The sequence below is a fragment of the Bombus pascuorum genome, chromosome 1 (genome assembly GCF_905332965.1).
Source record: "Bombus pascuorum chromosome 1, iyBomPasc1.1, whole genome shotgun sequence".
Lineage (NCBI taxonomy): Eukaryota > Metazoa > Arthropoda > Insecta > Hymenoptera > Apidae > Bombus > Bombus pascuorum.
Genome location: NC_083488.1, coordinates 3,659,908 through 3,683,110, shown reverse-complemented (window position 1 = coordinate 3,683,110; position 23,203 = coordinate 3,659,908). Strand labels below are relative to the sequence as shown.

General features: G+C 45.6%; 2 protein-coding genes across 3 annotated transcripts; one reads left to right on the top strand and one right to left on the bottom strand.

The window, feature by feature from the left end:
* The first annotated feature begins 698 nt into the window (after positions 1 to 698).
* Positions 699 to 3,902, top strand: LOC132905130 (ruvB-like 2). Its single transcript, XM_060956168.1, has 7 exons — positions 699 to 895; positions 1,512 to 1,625; positions 1,699 to 2,133; positions 2,213 to 2,645; positions 2,710 to 2,978; positions 3,060 to 3,165; positions 3,253 to 3,902. The coding sequence occupies exons 1-7, from the start codon at positions 890 to 892 to the stop codon at positions 3,276 to 3,278; spliced, it is 1,389 nt and encodes a 462-aa protein (XP_060812151.1). The 5' UTR covers positions 699 to 889; the 3' UTR covers positions 3,279 to 3,902.
* On the bottom strand, positions 3,310 to 23,122 carry LOC132905647 (uncharacterized). Of its 2 annotated transcripts, none has more exons than XM_060957290.1 (3): positions 22,334 to 23,122; positions 3,913 to 4,044; positions 3,310 to 3,827 (listed from the first exon to the last, which is right to left on the bottom strand). In XM_060957290.1, exons 1-3 carry the CDS (start codon positions 22,401 to 22,403, stop codon positions 3,799 to 3,801), a joined length of 231 nt encoding a protein of 76 aa, XP_060813273.1. In that variant the 5' UTR covers positions 22,404 to 23,122; the 3' UTR covers positions 3,310 to 3,798. The 2 variants fall into 2 exon arrangements, with proteins under 2 accessions (XP_060813273.1, XP_060813184.1); XM_060957201.1 differs by lacking the exon at positions 22,334 to 23,122 and adding an exon at positions 6,747 to 7,058.
* Between the last annotated feature and the right edge of the window lie 81 nt (positions 23,123 to 23,203).

Below are 23,203 nucleotides of genomic sequence, written 5' to 3'. Positions count from 1 at the left end.
TAAAACGCAGTTAAAATTTCATGTACCACGAAGATTGTATTAAATAATTAGTACAATTGAATGTTTAAAAGTAATTCTGTCAATTTCAATTAAATTTATACGAAACGATTAAAAGTAATAAATAACAGAGATTTATCGATTCACGTTTCTTTGCTTCGTTTAAATTAAATTTTTATCGTTTAGTTTCCATAACAACCGTCATTTTTACATCGAATTTATTAGTTCGAGATGTATTCTACAGATGGCGCTTTCAACAGCTATATCCTATGTAACTACATGTTTCCTTCCTAGTACATTTACATATTTATGAAATTATAAATAGCGTTATTTTTTGGAGTCACAATCAAATAAACGGATTTGGACTGAAAAATAATATTGTTGTTGTTATTGATGTAATATATATTCCTATAAAACATTTCTTCCTATATCCATGAGACATTTTTACACGTGAATGTATTAACGAAACTATCCGTCTATCGAGTCGAAAGAAATCAAGATGGAAAGCAATGGAAGTTCTTGTTCCGTGCATATATGACGCGTATATACGTATCATGTATACTATGAATGTATGAGACAGAGCGAAAACATGCTATTCATCTCTGTGTGCCCTGTAAAACAAGACCTTTTTTGTTCTCCATCTTAGTTCTTTTCGACTCAAAAGATGGATTGTTACCCCTAGTGAATATCTAGACCTATTTATACAACCATTGCTGTCACAGATTGCACCAATAAACGCATTCTTTCTGGTTACGTCACTGGTGACGAATGCGTATGCGCACGCTTTTGGGACTTTTGTGTTAACGCCGCTATTGGCAATCCTCGCATGTAGAACTGTTTAAAAGGGTTTTGTTTTGTTAGTGAGGAATAAACACGTGGAAAATCTGCAGACATGGCGGTAAATATACATTATGAATTAATATTATAATTAGCTAATTTTTGTACTTTTTACGTTATATTCGACAAACATATTCTCATTACCATGTTTTCGTCTTGTTTATGTCAATTAACCTATTTGGAATGCATTCATTTTTCTAAGCGTTTGAAAATATAAAGAACATTTTTGTTTATCGTATTATTTTTAAGGTAAGATGTATCGTATCAATTTTAAATAGTATATGCTTTATATTTCTATATTTCATCTTTAATGGAATTGGGACAAAACAAGTTGGCATAGCAACTGTTGTTTGATCGATATACTTTTGTGATATTTGGAGAGATATAAAGATAGAAAGATAGAAAGAGCGATGTAAGAATAGAAAGAGAATGTTGCATAGAGATCCTTTATGCCCTGATCTTATAATGCACGCACATTAATGTAATAAATATGTAAACATAAAATTGATCAAGCGGTAGCGTCAGTGTAAATGACGGATTAAATAAGGACAGAAGAGGCCTTTATACAGCATTCTGTTTCTATTCCCACTCGTGTATTATACCTCTTTATATCTATGACAATATGGTATGTAGAATATATTAGCACTATATTAGTATAATTACTTTTTTTATTTTAGGCTGTTGCAGCTGCAAAAGTTCAAGAAGTTCGTGAAATCACAAGGATAGAGAGAATTGGTGCACATTCTCATATTAGAGGTTTAGGCTTGGATGATAGTTTAGAACCTCGCCATGTAATATATATTAGCGTTTCATGCATTGTGACTTCAATACCTACTTTCATTAACCTCATATATGATTATTTAGGTGTCGCAAGGCATGGTTGGTCAGCTTATGGCACGGAGAGCCGCAGGTGTTGTCCTTGAAATGATCAAGGATGGTAAAATAGCAGGCAGAGCTATATTGTTGGCAGGCCAACCTGGAACTGGAAAAACTGCCATTGCCATGGGAATGGCGCAAGCTCTAGGAATGGATACTCCATTTACTTCAATGGCAGGTTCAGAAATATATTCTTTGGAAATGAGTAAAACCGAAGCTCTTACTCAAGCTATTAGAAAGTCCATCGGTGTAAGAATCAAAGAGGAAACAGAAATTATAGAAGGTGAAGTAGTCGAAATACAAGTGGATAGACCTGCTACAGGTATAGGTGCTAAAGTTGGTAAACTAACACTGAAAACAACGGAGATGGAAACAATCTACGATCTAGGAAACAAAATGATCGACAGTTTGATGAAAGAAAAAGTTAGTAAAGACAAACAATGAACATTTATTTTTCCGTAACATTGTTTATCGGGTTCCTTACAATTATGACTCGCTTAAGGTACAAGCTGGAGACGTGATTACAATCGACAAAGCCACAGGAAAGATAAATAGACTGGGAAGGTCATTTACTAGAGCTCGTGACTATGATGCAACTGGTTCTCAAACTCGCTTCGTACAATGTCCCGAGGGTGAATTACAAAAACGCAAAGAAGTCGTACACACGGTAACTTTACACGAAGTCGATGTTATTAACAGCAGAACCCACGGATTTTTGGCGCTGTTCTCTGGCGATACAGGAGAAATTAAATCCGAAGTACGAGACCAAATAAATGCGAAAGTCGCTGAATGGCGCGAAGAAGGAAAAGCAGAAATCGTTCCAGGCGTTTTGTTCATCGACGAGGTTCACATGCTCGACATCGAGTGCTTCTCGTTTCTTAATCGAGCACTCGAAAATGAAATGGCACCAGTCGTTATTATGGCTACGAATAGAGGTGCCTTATACTCGTGCATACATGTTGTTTTAATCGATGAAAAATTAATCGTTGAATCTTACAGGTATTACTAGGATCAGAGGAACGAATTACAAAAGTCCGCATGGTATTCCAATAGATCTGTTGGATCGTATGATTATCGTTCCAACGAGTCCGTATCAAGAAAAAGAATTGAAAGAAATTCTAAAGATAAGGTGCGAAGAAGAAGATTGCGAAATGGCGGATGATGCTCTAACCGTTCTTACCAGAATCGCATTAGAAACTTCATTGAGATACGCGATTCAGTTGATTACTACTGCTTCTCTCGTTAGCAGGCGAAGGAAGAGTACGGAAGTAAGTATCGTATTATATGTGCAGTTAGTCGTATACGTACTTATACTGTTACAAGAACGTAAAGACAATATGTAAATACAGGTCAATATCGATGACGTGAAACGTGTTTACCAGCTATTCCTCGATGAAAGTAGATCTACGCAGTTTCTCAAAGAATATCAAGATGATTTTATGTTCAATGAAATTCGTAAGTAAATTCTGTAGAGAAGAAAGAAAGAAGTAGTAGAATCTTTACGTTCCTCAAATTTCATTCGTGTAATTGTTTCTGTTACAGCGGAAGAACCGATGGAAATATCGTAACGATAGGTAAATAAATAAATTTGAACGCGAATGTTGTTCAATAAAGTTTATAATTTTCTACTTATTAATTCTTTTCAATATTTCTTCAAAATGTTGGGCAGATATACATAAATGTAATGTATAAACATTATAATAGCAGAAACGACGTACTATAGTTCAAATTAAATATAAAAACTTAACAAATTCTGTCTTCATACTCGCTACAGTTTGGTCTTACAGCGTTTGATTTTTCTTACGATTATTAATAAATTCATAACGACAGAGGTAATTAACTCTAACATTAATCGTCGAGGTAAATTAGTTTTTGGCGTAAATTCTCTGTTACTGCGTGAAACGCAACTTTTGAAATCTGTCGTACATTTAAAATAAATCCGAGATTTGCTTACAATCTATAACTTCGACATTATATGTATATATATATACATCACCGTACGATGTTAATGAATATATACCGCTTCATCGATGACAGACTACGATACGAATAAAGCCAATCTGGAACCAGTACGTATATTTCGTACCTTTACGTTTTCTTCTCTTGGCTCTTCTTAACTGTAAGAAGACGATATTCATTGTTCCTTTCATCGGATATACATGTATACAAATACATACATAGTTTCGCATAAATTTTGCTTACTTGTTATCAATTTTAATCCACCCTCCGGCTTCAAGGACGACTGAGCCTTCTTATCTTTCGATATGAATCCCAAACCATATTCCATTTTGTAGACGGGGAGAGGAATCACCGTGGACGAGACTGGTACCATCACTGAAACAATCGATAGCGAAATTTCGCATTAAACATCACTTTCGTTCAAGAGTTGCGCTTTAAAGCTTACGCGCCTTAAGGATACAGAAGATAAGTTCATCAGAGTATAGCTTCAGAGTATCGCGATTTCTCTCGCATTTCGCTCTACGAATACTCGTAGGCAGAATCGTTTCTCATCGAGTAGGAAAAAGAACGTAGGTAACGTGGCGAGGCGCTAAACATTTATTCCCAGTATCCTTAACGAGGAATATTCGCTTATCTGTTTTAATCGAATATCGATTCGATAAGTAGGCGACTGTCGGCGTCGACGTCGACGTCCATTCGACGAGCTGCAGCCGAGATAGCGAGCTACTCGTATAAATCTTTGCTATTACGTTTGCTGTTGTCCATCGCCGCGAAATTTTGATTGAATTCTCATTGGCGAATTCGCTACTGAATTATCTTATTATTTCTTTGGAATATTTCCTTAAATCGAGTCAAGACACTTTTTGTCCACGTTAACGCAAAGTGAAAGGAGAAATTTTACGGGGATCGTATTTGAAAATTAGTAGCTTTCGATTAACGATAAATTTTCGTAGCGAAAGTAAAAGAATATTCCGCTTATGTAAATCGAGAGAGATTCTTCGCGAAGCGATACTCGAGAAGCGTGGATTTTCGCTACGAATCACGTGAGCGGTGAACGCATTGAAACGTTTCAAATCACGCGACTACACGGTCAACCTGCGTGCCATATTCGACTGCAGTTGACATTTACGCCGATTAATTATCATATTTAACGTTCTTTCTCTCTGTTTCTCTTTTTCTTCTGTTTCTTTCTAGTAGTTTAACGAAGGTCGAGTCTAGATTCTACTATCGTCTTGCGCGACACGCGTCTCCTTGCTGTACAGGGTGTAAGATCGAGCGCAATTAGGTGTGTTCGGACGACTCTTAGTAGCTGCGGCTGCAAGCTGTTCAGTTTCCTAACAGAATCTTAATTGCATATTAATCGTTGGTTCGTACCTTCGTATTAATAGCGATCGAACTCTTCGGTGTTATTAAGAAGCCGATAACTCGATAACGCTAATAACCCAATAAACTCGACGTTACTAATGAACCGATAACTCAATTTTCCTAACAGCCTAACTAATTCAATGGTATTAGCTTTTCCGCTCGCCCATTCCCGCTATAACTCTATCTGTACTTTCGATCTTCGATCAATTCCCGAGTTCCTTTGCATCACACGTTGCGAGCCAAAGTTCTCTTAGGCTGAAAGGGACGACGAGAATCAGCTTCGACGGTACGAACGACCAACAGATAAAGATCGGTACGCAACTTGGCGAGCAAAAACGGGCACGCCGGCGCACCTTTCAATCGTCACGACTCTTCCAACGAAAGGAAACGCGGATCAACAGCGGTGGTGCGCGTACTCGTCCAGCGAATATCCTGCTATCCTAGAAACCAGCCGACAACGCGAAACAGGAGACGCAACGCTACTCTCCGTTCTAACAGTTGCATACGATCTACTCGAGATCGCGACCTCGCTATAATCGAAGCCTACGCTGAACGTGGACTGACGTCATCGGCCCGTTATTCCCACCTGTCAAACGTGGCCTCAAGGAAATTCGGGCTCGAAGAAATCGCTCTTTATTTGGCCAAGAACTGTTCCACGGACACAGACGTCGGTTTTGTCCCCGCCGCTCATTGCGCTCATTGACTGTAATTTATGCTACTCTTCGGTCTCTCGCGGTTAGGCAACGAGAAGGCAGATGACGAGCAATAGCGACGCTGTAGCTGGAGTTTGATCGAGTTGTCTGAAGTTCACCATCGATACCGACTCGGTCCTATTGAGACGTCGATAAAACGCCACGCCAAATGACGATGCATTTGTCAAGCTGTGGTTTGTCATCGCCGTTTACCATGTACGATCAACGAGGTAAACAAGCCTCGAGAACCCATTGTCGATCCATAGATCTGCGCGAATTAGTCATCGCTAGTTAGATCACAGTTTATATCTGTTTGTCGAGGTTCGCGTAAGCGCTTACACGTAAAGCGAGGAAACGAGACGTCACGCGACTCGATGCTTTCCGAATTGTCGGAAGAATGAAACGAGGCGCGATAGAAAAGCGAAGAAAAGAAGATTCGCTCGTAAGGAGAGAGAGGTCAAGGCGCGTCTTCGTATCGATATCGCACGAGCGATAACAATTAAGGTGAAAGCTTTTCCGTGGCCAGATGTTCCCGCGCGACCAAGACCTCGATCTCCGTCCAGATCGGAGAAAGAAGCATCGAAACTTTCGATTCTTTAAGAAGCGTCTCGTTACCTCGCTCATCTCGTGCTTCGATATTCATCCAGGCAAACGGTAAAGAAATCACTTTCGCAAAACGAAGCAAGTCTCGTTGCGGAGTCGATCGAGGTTTCTTCGACGCGTTACGCAGCCAGCGAAGACGAGTCCGAATCGCGTAAAACTCGTTGCACGGACGAAATCTCGAACGATTTTTCGTCCCGTTTGATTGCGAGATGCGCGAGAAAGTGAAAAGAAAGCGAGTCAATTTTCACGGAAAACGGAAGACACACCATTCGCTTCGTCGCGCACTAGCGTTACAAATTGTTCCTAATCGAACGTTAAGCGGCAACAGTAGCGTAGGTATTATCGCGGATTATCGTCGCTTAGATTTCAATTTCTTGTTAATTTGTTTCGTGTTAATTAATTAGAGACACGTCTTACCTGGCTCGAACACGTTGTCATGGTTTCTTTTGTAGATGGTCGGTTTCGCGTACGTCGTCGCGATCGTCACGAGGAAACAAACGAAAAGGAAGGTCGGAAGAAACGACATGGTTCGCGGGAGGAAGGATCGTGTTTCCGGTGCGACCGTGAGCCGATCGAAGAGAACGAAGTCGCGAGGTTGCTACTCTTGGCGATGTTTGGGCCGGCACTACGCGGAGCAAAGACTAAAGAGGTGAAAACACTTGCCACGAGTGGGGAAAGCTGCGAATAAACAACAGAATTGCCACTCTCCGGCAACTCGCAGCTTCGGATTTCTAGCGCAGCCAAGTACCGCGACACAGTCAAATTTCTTCAACCGCGAAAGGAAAGTAGATTTTCTGTTTCAAGTCTCTCCGCTATGACCCGATCATTCATCCACCTTCGTCCCTGTTTCGCGCGAGAAAAGGTTCCCACGATCGATTCCGGTTTCGTTCCGATTCAAAAATTTCCATTTCTACGTTCGACTGGTTCGACGTTCTCTATTTCTAAATGTCACGCGTGGAACGCGACGCATATAGTTTTACATCGCCTCTTTCCCAACCGACAGGGACATGAAAATATCCAAAGGCTAGCAGAATTTTCATATTTCTCGTCGATACTCGGCAAAAGATATCGCACAGGTGAGAAAAAAAATCGCAAGACGAATCGTATGAGTCGATGACGAGTCGAGTCGATGATGGAACGGCAAAGGGAAGGAGACAAGAAAGAGGAGGGAAACACTTCGGACGTACGACGAAGGAGCGTCAAGGATTTGTATTAATCATTGACGATATTCGTCATTCGTCGATTTATCTCGCGCGTTCTCGTTTAACGACTAAAGAGCACGACGATCGGCGCAGACTCGCGGCTCGTGTCGCGCTGGGAAACACCACGCAGAGATGGCCAACGCGGTATTTCGCGCATTTAACGCGCATTTAATTGCCTAGCATTTTCCTTTCTGGTTGGTTCGCGATCGCGCAACTGTGTCTAAGTTGCGCAACGCGTAACCACGCTGCGTAAAAAAGATGCCAGGGAAAGTGAGAGATCTCGCGAGGAAACGAATCGTCGGACGCGTTTCCGCAAAGGGACGACAGCAGCGAGGAAGAAAGCGGCGAAGCAGTTGGATATTGCGGCGTTAATTATACGGTGGATCGGATCGGTTTAGTTGGGTCCGGTAGTCGAGTCGGGTGTGACAGCAACGACCTGCTGCTGGCCTAACAATGGAAACTGGGTTAAAAAGTGAAAGGATCCAGAGATCGAAGGAGGAACGACCGTGGCTCCTATTCGGCTCGCTATTCGCTATTCTGTATTCGCGTGGCGATAGAGCTAGTTGCACTGTTCCGGTCCGTATAATCGGCTTTCCGGGTTCAGTGGTTTCCAAATTGGCAGAAATTTCGCTCGGTCGCCGAGGTCGGTTTCGTTTCTAAAGCGACCCCGATCTTTATCTTTTCAAAAATCTTGAATTACCTCGAGAATAACTGTCTTTCTATACTACGAGCTGTATGTATAAATAGCCAGCGACGAAGCAGAGTTTTCTGTTTTGTCCTATTTTTTTTTTCCACCTCTCCGACGGAGAAATTCCTCCTTCCTTTGCTTGTTCCCTCGCTGCTCTTTTGCGTTAATCACCCCATTAATTACCCGCTGTTTGTTCATTCTTTCAACCGTTCGTCGATCGGCAAACGGAAACACGCAAGTCGGCGAAAGTCGTCGCGACTCTCATCGTTTCGCGTTCGCGTGCGCGCGTTTCTCGCTCTCGAAATTTGCTCACCTCGGTCGATTAACTTTATTCGCAACGATGCGAAGCTATCTGTGTTCCTACCCTCGAAAGACCTGTTATCGCTAAAAGACCGTTTACCGAACGTATAAAGCTTCTTCGTTTTGTCTCACAGCACATTTTGCGCAGTTTAGACGTTATTCAGAAACCTTGTTAAACCTCCTATTTACGAAAGATGCCGTTCCGACGCCTGTAGGTAGCTGTTATCGCGTAACCGGGCCAAGTACGATAGATTTACATAGTCGTTAGCGTTTAAGAATAGTCAGCCTGGTGATCTAACTTGCAGCGCAAACTACCGAAAGGATACAAAATCGCGATACAGAAATTGGAAAATACGTTGGACGTATCGAGCGCACGTTCGAAGCGCCATACGTAGGGATCATCGGTAATCGGTAGATCGGTCGCGGATCGAAAATTAAAACGACGACAGCTAGAATCGATTAGAAGGAGTTGCACGGAACGAGCAAAGGCATGCACGCTGACATATCCGGGTCTTGCCGCGCATAATCTAGCCATTCTGTCGTGGCAGTCTGTTCTTGTATCGGTCGGGATACACGAGCCGAAATTATTTCATCCACCCCCGCGGCTTTATGGAGATGTCAGCGACGGATCGGAGGAGTGCGCGCGACAGGAACGTCACCAACGACCAGGCAAATGGTCTGTAAAAACGTGACGTCATGTTCTCTTTTAGATAGACACCTGCCTCGAAATAGAAAAGATACAAGCATTATGATTTTCAACCAGGGAGGCTACTTATTTTGCGCTCGATTTGACACGAGTCGTACGAGCGTTCTACGTAACGCTCGAAAACCTTGATTTCTCGGCACTCGAGGTATTTTTAAAACGAAAGTTGTTTCAAGTGTCAAGCGTAACCGGGGCATCCTTAGACGTTGGTAATTAATAGCATTAGGGATCGTCGATGCACCGACCCTTGATCGAGAAAAACGCATCGCCCCGGATAGAAATTCGATAGGGAAGCACACATAAGCGTACGGTATGGACAAACAGACGTTCCATTTCGGATAGCGTCGTCCCCTGAATCTCCGCTTTCCCCCATTAAGGAGAAAACGAGGGGAATCAAGCGGAATCGAGAGGAGTGACTCATTCGGTAAGTGCATCAACGTACGAACGATGCGCGCGTTAAACGACACAAATCCCCTGTTTTCTACAGAAAATACTCGTCACTGTCGAGAAACTCGACGGAGACAAATTTTTTGGAAAAAGCGTCCTTTCGAAATAAACCTCCGTTTGACGGAGGAATTTCGCGTGCCACCTCCTTGCACGACGTATTCTCCCAATTTTGGCCCGAAGATTTCCACCGGTTCCCGAGAAATATGGATCTGAAAAATTGTTTGAAAAAGCGTCGTTCCTCTCGAGCAGGTTTCTTCCTTTCGCGAGTATTGTCCGACAGAGTTTGCGAATTGGAAGCTTCGTGTCGTTTATGGAAGACAGAACGTTTCCTGTTTGCGTTATAAGCTCGGTCTCTGCTACTGGTAGTTTTCGTGCAATGTCTCTGCTATAAAGCGATCGGTCGTAAAGAGAGCACGATAGCGAACTCCGGACGAGATTTATTGCTATTTTTACGGTCTTGAAGGTAATCGTGCATTTTATCGCGTATTCTCGGTGCGCGCACTTGCAACGAACTACGATAAGTCGAGGCGGAAGTAGAAACAACGTAGATAAGAGAGTCGGATCGCTTCGACCCTTATCGACGATGATCCTCCGTGGAACCTTGGAAATCACCGTTTGCCCGCGAAACGGTCAATCGATCTGAACCGACGAAGAAAGCATCGAAGAAACGCCAGGCATCGGAAGAGCCTTCGACAGACTCGTTCGATTCCTCGTTTCTCCTCCTTTTCACTTTCCACGGCTGTACTCTTTTTTATCAACTCCGCGGTCGAGGCCGTGGTTGACTCGACAGACACGAGGAGAATAGGAGTAGAGAATGGAAGAAGAAAGCTCGTCCGAGTTTTTACTAATTACCAATTATAAAAACTGCTAATCGTTACTCTATCTCTTCTTTGTTTCCTCTTTGTCTTTTTACTCCTTTTCTTTGTACGATTTTTCATGCGATCGTGTTTGTCGCAGAAAAGGCTACTCACCAGCCGTTTGATAATAAATTAAATTAAACTAGGTCAAATACAACTGACATAATCGTTCGGCCAGGTCGAATAAGCGGGAAATTTCGTTACAGATATTTTTCAAGGTAAGTAGAATCGGAGTTGAACGTTATCGTAGCTACGAGTACGTTTCTACCTCCGTCGAACAACGATCCTGATATCTCTGTATCGTCTTTTGGTCTACCGAGGTATCTTAAAGCGTCGTGTAAGTAAGAAAAGACAGTAGCGATGGAAGAGAACGATACGCGGAACGTACGTTGCGAGCCAGCCTTTCGACCGAAACTGTTAATCGATCGAAAACCACAGTCCCACCGAGCAAGCTTCGTATCGTGATTTATACAAGCCGGATGTCGCACTGTAATTCCGTTTCCTTAATTCGAAACGAGAACACGCAAACCTCATCGTCTCGGACATAGGCACCACAGCTATTCGGAATATCGAGCTTCGGGAGACAGAATTTGGCCGGAACAGATCACTCGCCGTCGAACGTCGTTCGTTCTCGAGTTTTTACCGAGGTTCGTTTCTTTTCCTCCTGCGTTCCGCGAACTGACTCTTTCAGTCGATGGACTGTATACCGAAACGTTCATCCCTTATCGATGGCTGCGCAGAAAATCGAGCCAAATAGCCCAGACACGGCGTACATTTCGCTCGGGTTTTCAGATTTTCTGGTAACGAGCCGGGAATTCACGAAACACGGCAAGCTGCTGGCTGCTGGCTAAACCCGGCAACTTGGCCGCTCGTAGGAGATATAAAACATCTCGATATTGATTTTAGGCAGTCGCGCGAGGCTTCGGAGTTCGGTAGCAACGACGTCTAGTCGCGTTTGGCTAGAGTCGCGAATCACGCGACCGACTACGGAAATTCATGGTGGACCGAGCGAGCCTGATATTCGGGAAAAATCGGTTGACACCCGTCAAACCGTATTGACGGCTGTGCGGTCTCCGCCCCGATAGGAAAAGAGCAGTGGCACGCGAAGCGACCTTTCACGGGACGATGGTTCTAAACCGATGGATAAAACCGACGCACTCTGACGTTCGCCGCGAATACTAATTACGAAAAATTACTCGATACTCGACAGACAGCAGATTCCGTCCTTCCGCAAGGAATTAACGAACGCGAATCGACGAACTGCGGAGCGACGCCGACTCAGACCCATCGATCGCTAGATTGTCGCGCGATTACTTTCGAATCGATAATCATAGCCGCGTAACTCGTGACCGAGATAGCGCAAACAATTGTTGGTAACTGGTGCGAGATTTATTCGACGTTCGGTTTGCTCGTAAGGTCCCTTCTTTATTAATCGCGTTCGTCCGATAATGTTTTTTGGTTTCGCCGGATCCCTGAGTCGTTCGAAAGCGACTTTGTAAGTAAAGCGATCGTTTATCGACTATTTCGATGGATTTCACGAAGCCGGGCTATCGGTCAATAAGGTTTGCACACAACGGAACATAAAATATACATAAAGCGAAACGCTTGGCGTTGCTACGTTTTAAGAACGGCTAAGAAGATTCGATCGGCGATATCTTCGATCGTAAAGAATCGGTGGATGGATTAGCGGAGCAACTGTAACCGCGGTTTATGACGCCGGGGAGAACGCGTGTCCGTCGGTGCGACGTACGCGAATCAATCGAAACGACGTTTACGGGTCGTGCACCTTTGAAACCTACCTACGGATAACGACTTGGCGCGACACGTCCAGCCAGAGGTATCTAGACTCGGTACGACAGTTCCTTATGGATTTTACACGACTGTGCACTCGGCGAGGCACAATAGCCACCCCGGTGACTAAGCCGCATTTCCGGGATACGAGAGAGAGATCTCTTATTTTCCCCATCGGTTCGGCTGCTACTTTCGCGTTGCCACTCCGTTTTCTCGACAACCGCGTGATTAACGAACCTCGGTAAAAATCCTCCGGGTCCTTGCAATCTACTAGTTCCAGGTAGAAAGCAGCAATCGACGAGTTCTCAACCGATATTCTTCCGCTATTCTTCGCTTCTCTGGGCTTTCTCGGTGAAGCACGTTTCGACTCCAACTTCGAAACTCGGATGTCTCGATGTGCTCGATTTAACAGCCTCGGTATTACAGCGAAGTACTAAACAGAAGGAATACGATGCCTTTCGAAGCGAGCGAACCCTCGCGTCTGCAAATTACGTTACACGCGATCCTGTGACAAATGCAGAGACGACGTTGTCTTTCCATCCGTGAATATGGCAATACAGCGGGTTATACAGTAGACTATTTAGCTTTACACTGGCACGGTGGCAACAGTCGTTTCGCGCAAATTTCTCGTATTCGGATTACGAGTGCACAGTGGAGCGCCGTTATCACGCATGCCATCGGTCTTGCATGCATGCATAATTCTCCGCAGATAAGCCTGGAAACGAGTTAAAATCGAAATCCGTGAACGAGATGCTCCGCTCGAGTAATCTCCACCCGCAGCTTGAGATTTACAAATTTTTTCTATTCTCCGCTGTAATTTCTCGCGACTCTTTTTCTCCGCATTACAGCCCACGCGTTTCGCTAAACGCGTTTGCGTTTATCAAAAAATGTACGACCTTTTCTGTCGAATTTTTTCCTCCCCAACGTCTGTCGACGCGTAAAGTAGTCGATTGCGTTAACGTTATATGCTCGGGAAGCTGTTACTCGCGTGACGCACGGTCACGCGTGGCCGTCAAACGGAAAATCAATCGCCCCAGTCCGCTGGTTTGCGTAATCAACCGGACGAAAGCCTGACCGAAATCGATCGGTGATCGCCAATGGGAAAACGAAAGTCGCCAAACGCGTTCGTCCGACGATTAGATCGTTCCAAATTACCCGATTTGCAGTTTATATTCGACTCGATGTATGGTTATACGTAGGGTCGATAACTCGCCTAATCGCAATCTGTTGCATCGGGAGACGCGTGAGTCTGGAGGAAAGGTCGGAACCGTCGGAAGGGTGGTTAAAAAAGAAGGAACGCGCGTGTCGTGGTGAGGCAAATTCATGAAGAGGATGAGAGAGAATGAGAGAGAGTGAGAGAGAGAGAGAGAGGGAGCTAGGCGTGGAGATTTTCACGAGGCTAGAAGCACGCGTGCGCGCGATTACGCGTATCCCTGACAAATAACCGAACACAGCCATTCTGGCGTCCCCTATGAGTACGAGCGCTCGAGGAGTTCGTAGGGAATGGTTTGACGGAGATGGACGCAGAGGAGCCGCGTACTCCACCACGGGGCGAGCGAGCGAACGAGCGAACGAGAGAAAAAGAGAGAACATCTATGGTGTGTGTGTGTGTGAGAGAGAGAGAGAGAGAGAGGGGCGAAGGGCAGCTTGCGATAGGTGCACAAACGAAGAGAACAGAGAATTGAGGAGAAACGAGGAGAGAACGAGCAGGGACGAAGGGTGGTTACCGGTAAGAAGGGTGTACTACCCCTCGCTAGAGCCGAGTCTTACCGCGTTAATTGCAAGTACTTCCCTCGGGGTACCGCAACGGGTATACACTTCCACCCACCTTGCAGGTTCCACCCCATCCAGTAGGGTTTAAGGGTACGCAGGGATGATTCGCGCACCCCTTTTTCCCTTTTCATGCTCACCCGGGTCCTTTCATTCCTCGCCAGTGGTTAAAATATTAGGATTTCCTCGAGGTCTTGTGCGTTCGTGTTAGGGCTATCGCACTAGCCCCCTCCTCCACCCTCTTTGCTCGCGCTTTCTCTCGCTCTCGCCGAGATTCCCTCTCTTCTCTTCCTCCGCTGACTCGTCAACGGCTCGACGCGACGCTGCACCAGCCGATTCTACTCTCGAAAACTCTTCTTACTGCTTGACACCCTCGTTCGAAGCAACGGGCCAAGATTCGAATCAAAGGCGAGCTGCCGTTTCCACCGCTGTCGGTCCCAATATGCCCTTGCGCGTGTATTCCTTTCGCCGTAGCAAATTGTTTTTCGGAATATCCGATTTCCTTTGGATGCCTCGAACGATTTCGAAACGAGAACAACCGTTTCCGTGTTTCGGAATACGACGTTCGTTCTACCGCCGTATCTGGTCGAGTAAGTGGTTTTCGCGAGAGAGACAGTTTCGAAAATAAATTTCCGTTCTCTTCGACTGCGAGTATTCCTTTTCTTTTTGACAAAGCTCGGCACGAAGCAACACGAGCCGATATAAAGCAGAAGAAGAAAAGAAAGGTAGTTACGCGATGGTAAATGCCAGATACCGGAATGTAAAACGTACTGAATTGCGTACTTTCATCTCGAGTACTCGCGGTCTTCTTCCGTGCATTCCCGCTCGCTTGTTACACTCGCACGCCTCTAATTATCGAGTCATCGCACAACGAGCGTAATTGCCGCTGTCAAAGAGCATAGCGTTTCGCTCGTCGCCTTTGTCGCCGTTCCTTCCAGTTGCCTACACCGCCTCGCTACCACGAAATAAGACTTATGCGGACCACGCGGAGAGAGCTACAATGGTTTCTACTTCTTTTCTCGATTCGAGGAAGCTCGGCGCTTCAGTTTGTCAAGATCGTGGAGCTTTTGTCGTTCGTCGTCGAGAAATTCACCGAGACGCGGAGAAAAGAGTTATCTCGCTCCTTACATTTTCAGTTAACGAGCAGATCGGAGGATTAAACGCTTCCAACTCTTTTCTCTTGCTAATTCACCGGTCCCACTTCCTTTGACCGTTTCCTATAAAACGAGCAGCGATAAAATTTATCTGGAAAATTTAGGAACGCGTCGCGTAGGCAGAGCATCCCGCTTCCCTTTAGATCCTTAGATAGAGTAAAAAGCGTTGCGTGGTAGCTCTAGCAGAGATTCCTGCCGTGTTTTTATTTCCGTATGCCGTAAAAACTTCTCGTTCGTTCGTCGTGGGTCGCGTGGATTTCAATTTCGGTACACCCTGAAAAGCTGCAGGCTTACGATGAATTTGTCGATCCACGTTCTTCTTTTATCTTCTACCTCTTATTAAATCTCTCAAGCAGTCGTCGCGACCACTGAACGACTTAACGAAAGTTTTCGTACTTCTCCAAAGAAAGTTCGGAGTATTTGCGTCTAAAAACCACCTACCTCGATCGAACTAGTTGACGTAGCTGTACTTTTATGAAAAACGATCGCGAACCAAAGTTCCTTTCTCCGGCAAACCAAGGTCTTTGTCTAAAACGCTTACCAGGTGCTTTAATTCGAATAATCCTTCGTATCTCGAAGTATAGGAGAACTTCTCTCCAAGCCACGAGCCACGTAATTCGAGCCGAATAATCGTTGATCTCGGTGTTAATCCGCGGAAGAAAAAAGTTGGCTGAAGGCGTCGTTTGGCAAAAGGTAGGCTTTCATTGTCGCAAGCAGAATCACGGCGGTAATTTATACGTAAACTTCTGGTACAGCAACGTGCCGCGTTACGAACCGGAGCTAGCACTCGAAGAAGCTTGTATCGCGCCTCGTGGGAGCAGACCACCCGACCCTCGTCATTTACCATCTATCTTCCAAGCGTCCATGTGTGGAATACATGTTTAATAGAGATTGTATTTACAGCGACGTAAATCAAACTACGATATGGACATCAAACGTATGCAAGCCACGCTCGAACGTCACCGTCGCCTCGCCTCGCCTCGCTACGTGTCGCATCGCTTCGTGTCGCGTACCATCGTCGTTGTATCGCATTTGACCACTGCGTATTATGTATATTCACGCGTCCACGTGCGACGATGTTACGTTCTGCCGCTTTGTGTCGCGACTACCAATCGAGTCCCCCAGTCTTTTCTGCTTTTCGGCCAATTTGTTCGGCCTCTCCGACCTCGTTTCTGTTCGTCTCGGCAAATCGTTTACTTCTCGACGTTCCAAGACGTTACGGTTGCCAAATCGTCCAATTCTTTCAACGGCGAGGAGAGACAAAGAGAGAGAAGGTAATTTTGCACAACGTTTCGGGCAAATGAACGCACCCTCGCAGACGCGCGGATCTCCGTCTTGCTTTGACGAAGATTTCTCTTAAAGGAGATGGCAGGGACGGCTGATCTTTGAGGAAGCTTCGTTTCCTCAAGAGAAAGAGATACATCGGGAAAGGTACGAAGCGACGGTTTGGGAAACGCAGAAAAAATGGATGGACAAGCAAAAACTGACGAGGACGAAGCGTCAAAGAGTTTGAAGGTAACGATGGTGGAGAGGGCGAAAGCAAGCAGGGAAAAAGGAAGACCGGCAGCGGAGGATAGGAAGAGGGGTGTTTCGAGTGTCTGCTGCTGTTCTGGCCTGTGTTAACACTTTACGCCTCCCTTTTACGTATTACCGTCTCCACTTAAACGCTTTCGTACGAACTTGGACGGTCTGACTCGTAAAATACAGCCGTAACTACTTTCATGCGATACGCCGTGCACACCGAACGAAAACAGCTCGAGACTCTGCACCCGCTTGATATTTCTTCCGATCGGATCACTCTTTCGCAAAAAATCATTTTCTACGACGATTTACCGACCGACGTAATCGACATACCATCGAGTAATCGAGTTTCATAATCTCTTAATTCGTATCGCGATTTTACAAATAGAAAATATACGAAAGAAACAGATTCACCGAAGCGAGTTCTCTGAACGATGTACGAAACAAATTTGCCAAGTTTGCTCGCGAAAAGTGGACGGATATTCGGTAATCATCGCCGAGAGACAATCGTTGTCGGGGAACGAGCGATCTGTCGAGAGGAATTTGTCGAAACTTCGCCGCTCTGATTGCCTCTATATCTTTACACGACTGATCGACGCGTCCACGGTCTTCTGCACTGCGGACGTTTCTATGGATCATTCGCGAACTTCGAAAAAGCAAGTTGGGGTCGTTGCGCAACACACGGCAATCGTTTCAGCGAGAAAACTTTGGGATCGAATCTGCGTGATCGAAAAATCTACGAAAGAAAAGGACGAAGATCTTCGACTACGTCGTCCTTCGTACGTCTTTCTACACGCGCCGGAAATGGCTGAAAGTAGCTAGAAGTAAAGACGTGACAGCTACCCGAGGAACGTAAATTGAAAACGTGGACGACTGGCTTAGGGGGGTAACGATCGAGCGAATTCGAACGATCGAAAGTCGTTGAAAGAATCGATTCGTGTTATTAAATTGGCAGAGACGGCGGCCTGTACATTTCACCGGGTAAACAATGTGCGTTCCGAGGAGTTGGTAGGTTGCAGGATGCTTCAGACTGCATTCGGTTTCCGGTGTCCGGGAGTGGAGCAGGGGCGAGCGCGGTATGCGAACGACCGTGTCGTCTGCGGTGTGGTGAATAGGCGAAGTGCCAGCTTCGAACTTTGTTGACTCGTCCCACCGCGTAACTTGCATCGTGCTCGATAGAGACAAGTACACAAGTACACAAGTACGACCTACGAGTGGACCGGATTCTAGCTTTTCCCTCTCGGTGCAACACGTTGCATGCCATACACTCCGATCTACATCCGAGAAAATCTCACGAAAAAAATCCATTTTCCGCGTTATTTTCTTCGGTGTTGGTCGATTAGACGTACATTGTACACGTATTTCTGTCAACTTGGCAAGATCAAGAAATAAATATATATATTGGAGGAAAGCTCTGACGGGAATTGAAAAGTGGCGATACGGGTGAGCGGAGTGACGTAGGACTGTCGATGGGACGGACGAGCGTACTTATCTATCGGATGGATAGGAACGAATAACGCGGCTAGCGATTTCAATGAGCAAACCCTACCGGAATAGTGTAAACACGAACGAGAGACGGACACTATCTAGGTAGGAACGAATATGCGTGATTTGCCTGTAGAGATATGCGTAAATCAGCGGTGCATCGACCTTTAACAGGTTGACTGTCGCATGAATTTTATATCTTTTGTCCGAAATATATTACGCCATAACGTTCAATTTTTCCAGAATATTTATATGGTATTTGATAATTAGACAGCGATATTGTATGCATTTACAGGAGAAATTTAAAGTCGAATAATTGCACAGGATGTGTACATAATATGAAAACGTATACGAAAGTATATGCGTTCTATGATACATCGTAGCTAAGACAATTGTTTTTTTTTATTTCTATTAAACTCTGCAGTTTACCGATAATATTATCTCAAATTCATTCGTATCGTTGAAAATTTTTTCAACGAAATTTATCTTATTTTCATCGCTCTAAAATATTTAGCGAAGCGCGGATCGCCACAGTGGCAATTAACGCGTTAAAGATCGGAGATCTAACGATAATAGCTCGTATTTTTTATCGGAAAGATCGTATTTTCTTCTCGCTATAAATGATAGAAATTCGTTTCGCGATCCTCCGAGGATCGTTAATACGTCCAAAAGAAGGTCGCGCGATTTAAAAGACTTTTTGCGGCAATTTCTATCGTTCGGTGATTTAGCGATTGCACCAACGGCACCAAGAACTTTCCCGTATTTATGGCAATTACGTAGGTCTATGCTGCGGAGGACAGGGCAGAGATTACCAAGAGCCAATTAATCGTATGCGGTTGAACAGTCCGAACCCGAAGGGAAGTCTCCTATTTGTTAGTTTCAAATCCCACTCCACCCACGCTCCTAAAACTGCCAAATAGGAACACGAACGATTCTAGAACCGGACAACGTTAAAACACCGATAAGTACACCAGGAGGAGCAAAGCAGTCGCGTATCTCCATAAAGGAACTCGGATCGCTGTTCTCTCCCTTCCTCGAGGGATTCGCGGAAAGATCAAAGGCGGAGGCCGTTAATTTACGTACGATTAATCCAACTGCCGCATATTTTAGATACATGTACGTCGACAAATTTCCTATTCCATTTTCCGAACGATCCTTGATCGTCCCGCGTTTGTTGCAAAGATCGCGAATCGCGTCGAACGAACAGTGAACCACCATAAACGCGATCCCGTATATTTTGACGTTGTTTTATTTAACAATCGGGGGTTTCATCGAATCTACGAGACGACAAGCTTTTTTTTCTTCTATTTTCTTCTAATTCGCGCAAAATTGTCAAAAATTTTGACGGTTTGATCGGCGTTCGTCGATGACTCGCCTTTGCCTATTAGCAAAAGCTAATCTCGGATTTGATTTTACGAATCGTGCACGGAACTATTCTCACTTTAGATATTTCTATCGTCACGGATTTAAACAGGTTATCATTCGAGTTACGTTGTTGTCTACTCGTTGTCCCTAGATGCGATGTCGGCATGCGATGCGATTTACGGCGCCCTGGCGTCGATATAAAACTTTTTACGATCGCGTGAAAGAAACGTCGTTTCGATTCATCGTTCCTCGATGGCAAATTTAGCGTCGAACGGATAAAAATAAAGCTGGAGTCGACCAACGAGGAGGACGAAGATGGTAAAAATATCAAGAAGGGAGGCAGAGAAGGAAGAAAGACGGGAAGAAACAGTAGAAAACGGGTTGTCAGTCGGTCAGAACTAGCTCGTAAGAAGCCATCCCTCAGGAGCTTTCCGGTGTCAGACGCTTCCTGTGTTCCTATCTGCCTCTATATACCTATCGATCCTCGACCTGCACCCTCCTCTTTGTGCCATCCGACTGTCGTCCCTCTCTTTTCCACCGCCCTTTCGACCTCCTCGTCCCTCCAGGCTCGATCTATATCGTATTCGTATCCCTCTCTACACGAGGTGTCCTCGCTCGTAGCTCGCGCCATAACGCTCAGGGTAATTTACCTTGCATATTTATACGCACGTCTCATCGAGGAAAGTGCCTCCGTTAAATGCTGCTCTTCTTTTCTCTCCTATTCTTTCTTCTCCTCTCTTCTTCTCTTCTCTCCTCTTCGCCCTTCTACTTCTTCTCTCTTCTTCATCTCTACTCCTTCACCCCGTGTATCTGCCGTTTTCTCTTTTTGCTCGGGGTTAACAACGTTTAATAGACTCTCGCTAGCGGAGCTTCGATATTCTAGAATCGCGATTTTCTTCAACCGCGAGCGATCAAGGGTGAGTCGATGTCGTCTCGTATAGAAATCTCGCGACTCGTCTTTCCAGGTTCGCTCGTCTCTTCGTAGTCAATATCATTTTTCAATCGAAGGAAGCGTTTCGTCTCTTCCAAAGAGAATTCAAGCTGAAATGGAATCGCCTCGAGCGCCGTTTCTATTCCGTACAGGGGCGTTTTCAGAACATTTTCTCGTTTTCTACGCCCGCGACTCGAACGAATCGATCATTTAACGCAAATACCTCGCCAAACGATTCTTAATTCGATCGTTTAGCAGCATCTACGGCTACGATTATCCGGATGCGATCGTGAGGCGAAAATATGTTCAGTGATGATTAGAACGCACGAAGGCAGACACCGGTTGAATACGTAAGCAGACAAGGGCCGGAACGACGATACTGGCTTTCGTTAATAATTAATCCGTTAAATGATTAATCAGTATTCGGCCGACCAAACCGTCTGACTTAACCTGTCTAATTCCATCGTAAATGATTCATCGTGTCGATGTCACTTCAAAGTTTATTTGGATCGTAATAGTCGATACTGTCCTATAAAATAACGTTTTCTCGCTTTTATGAAATTTACGCGTTAAAATTGGTATCCGTTGCATCTAGCCAACGAGATCGAAGGCTGCCGGCAATCAATTTGCAATTACGCGACCCGATTTTCCGTGATCCCTTTCGAACAATTTCTTTTCAGAGACGATCGCTACCAAACGGCGAGTTCTTCTTCGTAAATTTAAATGATTCTCCATTTATATCGAAGGAAAAGACGGTACGCTCTGTTAGATCTCTCGCGAGTCCAATTTATACTCGCTGCTTCGGCTCATCCGATGGAAATCTGTTTCGAGGCAAACGCTTATGTAAATAAATTCTCGACACGGTGAGAAATACTTTGAAATTCTATAAGAGCGCTTCGGTTCGCGGAAATTCAGCAAACGTAGTAATCCTACAAATAATATAGAAGAATTTCACATTGATCAGAAGTTGTGGAAGGTATACGCGATGCCCGAGGTAAAATCGTTCGACACCGGTCGTATCGGATGGTCTACGCCTATCTTTTAGACCGAAGGAAACTGGACGAAGCAACGAGAATCGCATTTGCGCGTAAAAGTTCGAAAACTAGGGATTTTCGCTGTCGCACGCTGCAAATCGCACGTCTTTCAAAAGGAAAACGTGGATGCAACGATTATCGGTCGAAGGACGCGAGATCGATCGAAAATCTCGTTTGTTTCTTACCTCGGACACAAACCACGAGTAGTTACCCTGGTACCGACGAGAACACACCGAGCCATGCCCCACCGTGCACGTTAAACCGAGAGAATCAAAGTCTCCCTAGCTCCGACTCCCTCGCTTTCAGCGATGGCTCCGATCGTTCTCTGTCGCGTTCGCTCGCGCTCTGTGAAAAGCAACTACGTGTCCTGAAATAATCACGAAATAACCACGTCGACTCCTCTAAGCTCACCGCAAAAACATATTTGGTTGGCGTGATTCGAGTTTGCCTTGGCGCGTCTTTATCGCGGAAGCGGCGTGTGAAATCGAGGAAACGAAAGCGCGAGAATTCGCTCGAAGAGTATCGACGATACTCTGGCGATGTCGACGCTCGGTGAACGTCGTCTGCTCGATTCGAATCGAAAGCGGAATCGGAGAGACAAGTTGGAACGAGAACGTATCCGAAACGATTTGTTCATCGGACAGGGCAGTTTCGAAGAGACTCGAAGCGGTCGCTACGCACCACCGATTCAGCCAGAACGAAGGAAGGGGTGGCCGCAGGGGTGGCGACGAGTTTGGAAGTGCGCGCGCAACTTACCCCCTCTGTTGGTGCCCGTGTAACACGTAATCGAACTAGGAGCGCCGCGGTTCGTCGTCAGCTCCGTCATCCGCGAACGACAGGGGCCAAATCGTTGACCACACACGGCTGGATAAATCGACTATCCGTCGAAACGAAAAGAAAATCCAAGCCTGGCGGATGTTTCGTTCGAATCGATCCGGTCCTCGGACCAGTTTCTAGCGATTCTAGTGAAATATCGGTGGCAGTGACGGTGATAGTAACGATGGTGGTGGTGGTGGTGGTGGTGGTGCATGAGTCCGCGTAGGGTGGAGGTACTGGGGGAGTAAAGGGACAGTCGGTGAGCTTCGTAGTCTCCTCCCGTGTTAGCTGGACGTGGATTCGAAAAGGGCGATCCGAAGGTGGAAAACGATCGGAAAAAGGAAAATCGTTTCGATTGGTGCGAAGCGAACGTTCGGTGGTTGCGAGCGAGCGGCGAAGGGCAAGAAAGCACCGTCGTAGGTAGAAGAGGGTACACCGCGGGCGTTTCGCGAACCGAGACAGCGGATCGTCGCGGTGATTCGCGAACGGTCAAACCGTAAGTCGGAGTGCGTCGGTTACGTCGCAATGGCGCCGAACGCGGCTCCGTCGAGGAGCGACTCGGTTTCCGACGGAGCCGCCGATGATGGAGCGACCGTGAGCCGTTCACGTGAGCCCACCCCATGTTACTAGAACCGCGGCCGTGGCCCGTGCTCGTGCCACCTCGTGATCCAACCGATTCCGGACTCGTACGAGTTCCCCGTTTCCTCATTTGCCCCCGTTCGGTGAACGCGAATCGGCCAACCACCATGAAAAGGATCCGCAAGAGGCAGCCGCGAAAGATGAAAGGCCGGTCGCGCGAGTGACAGTGCG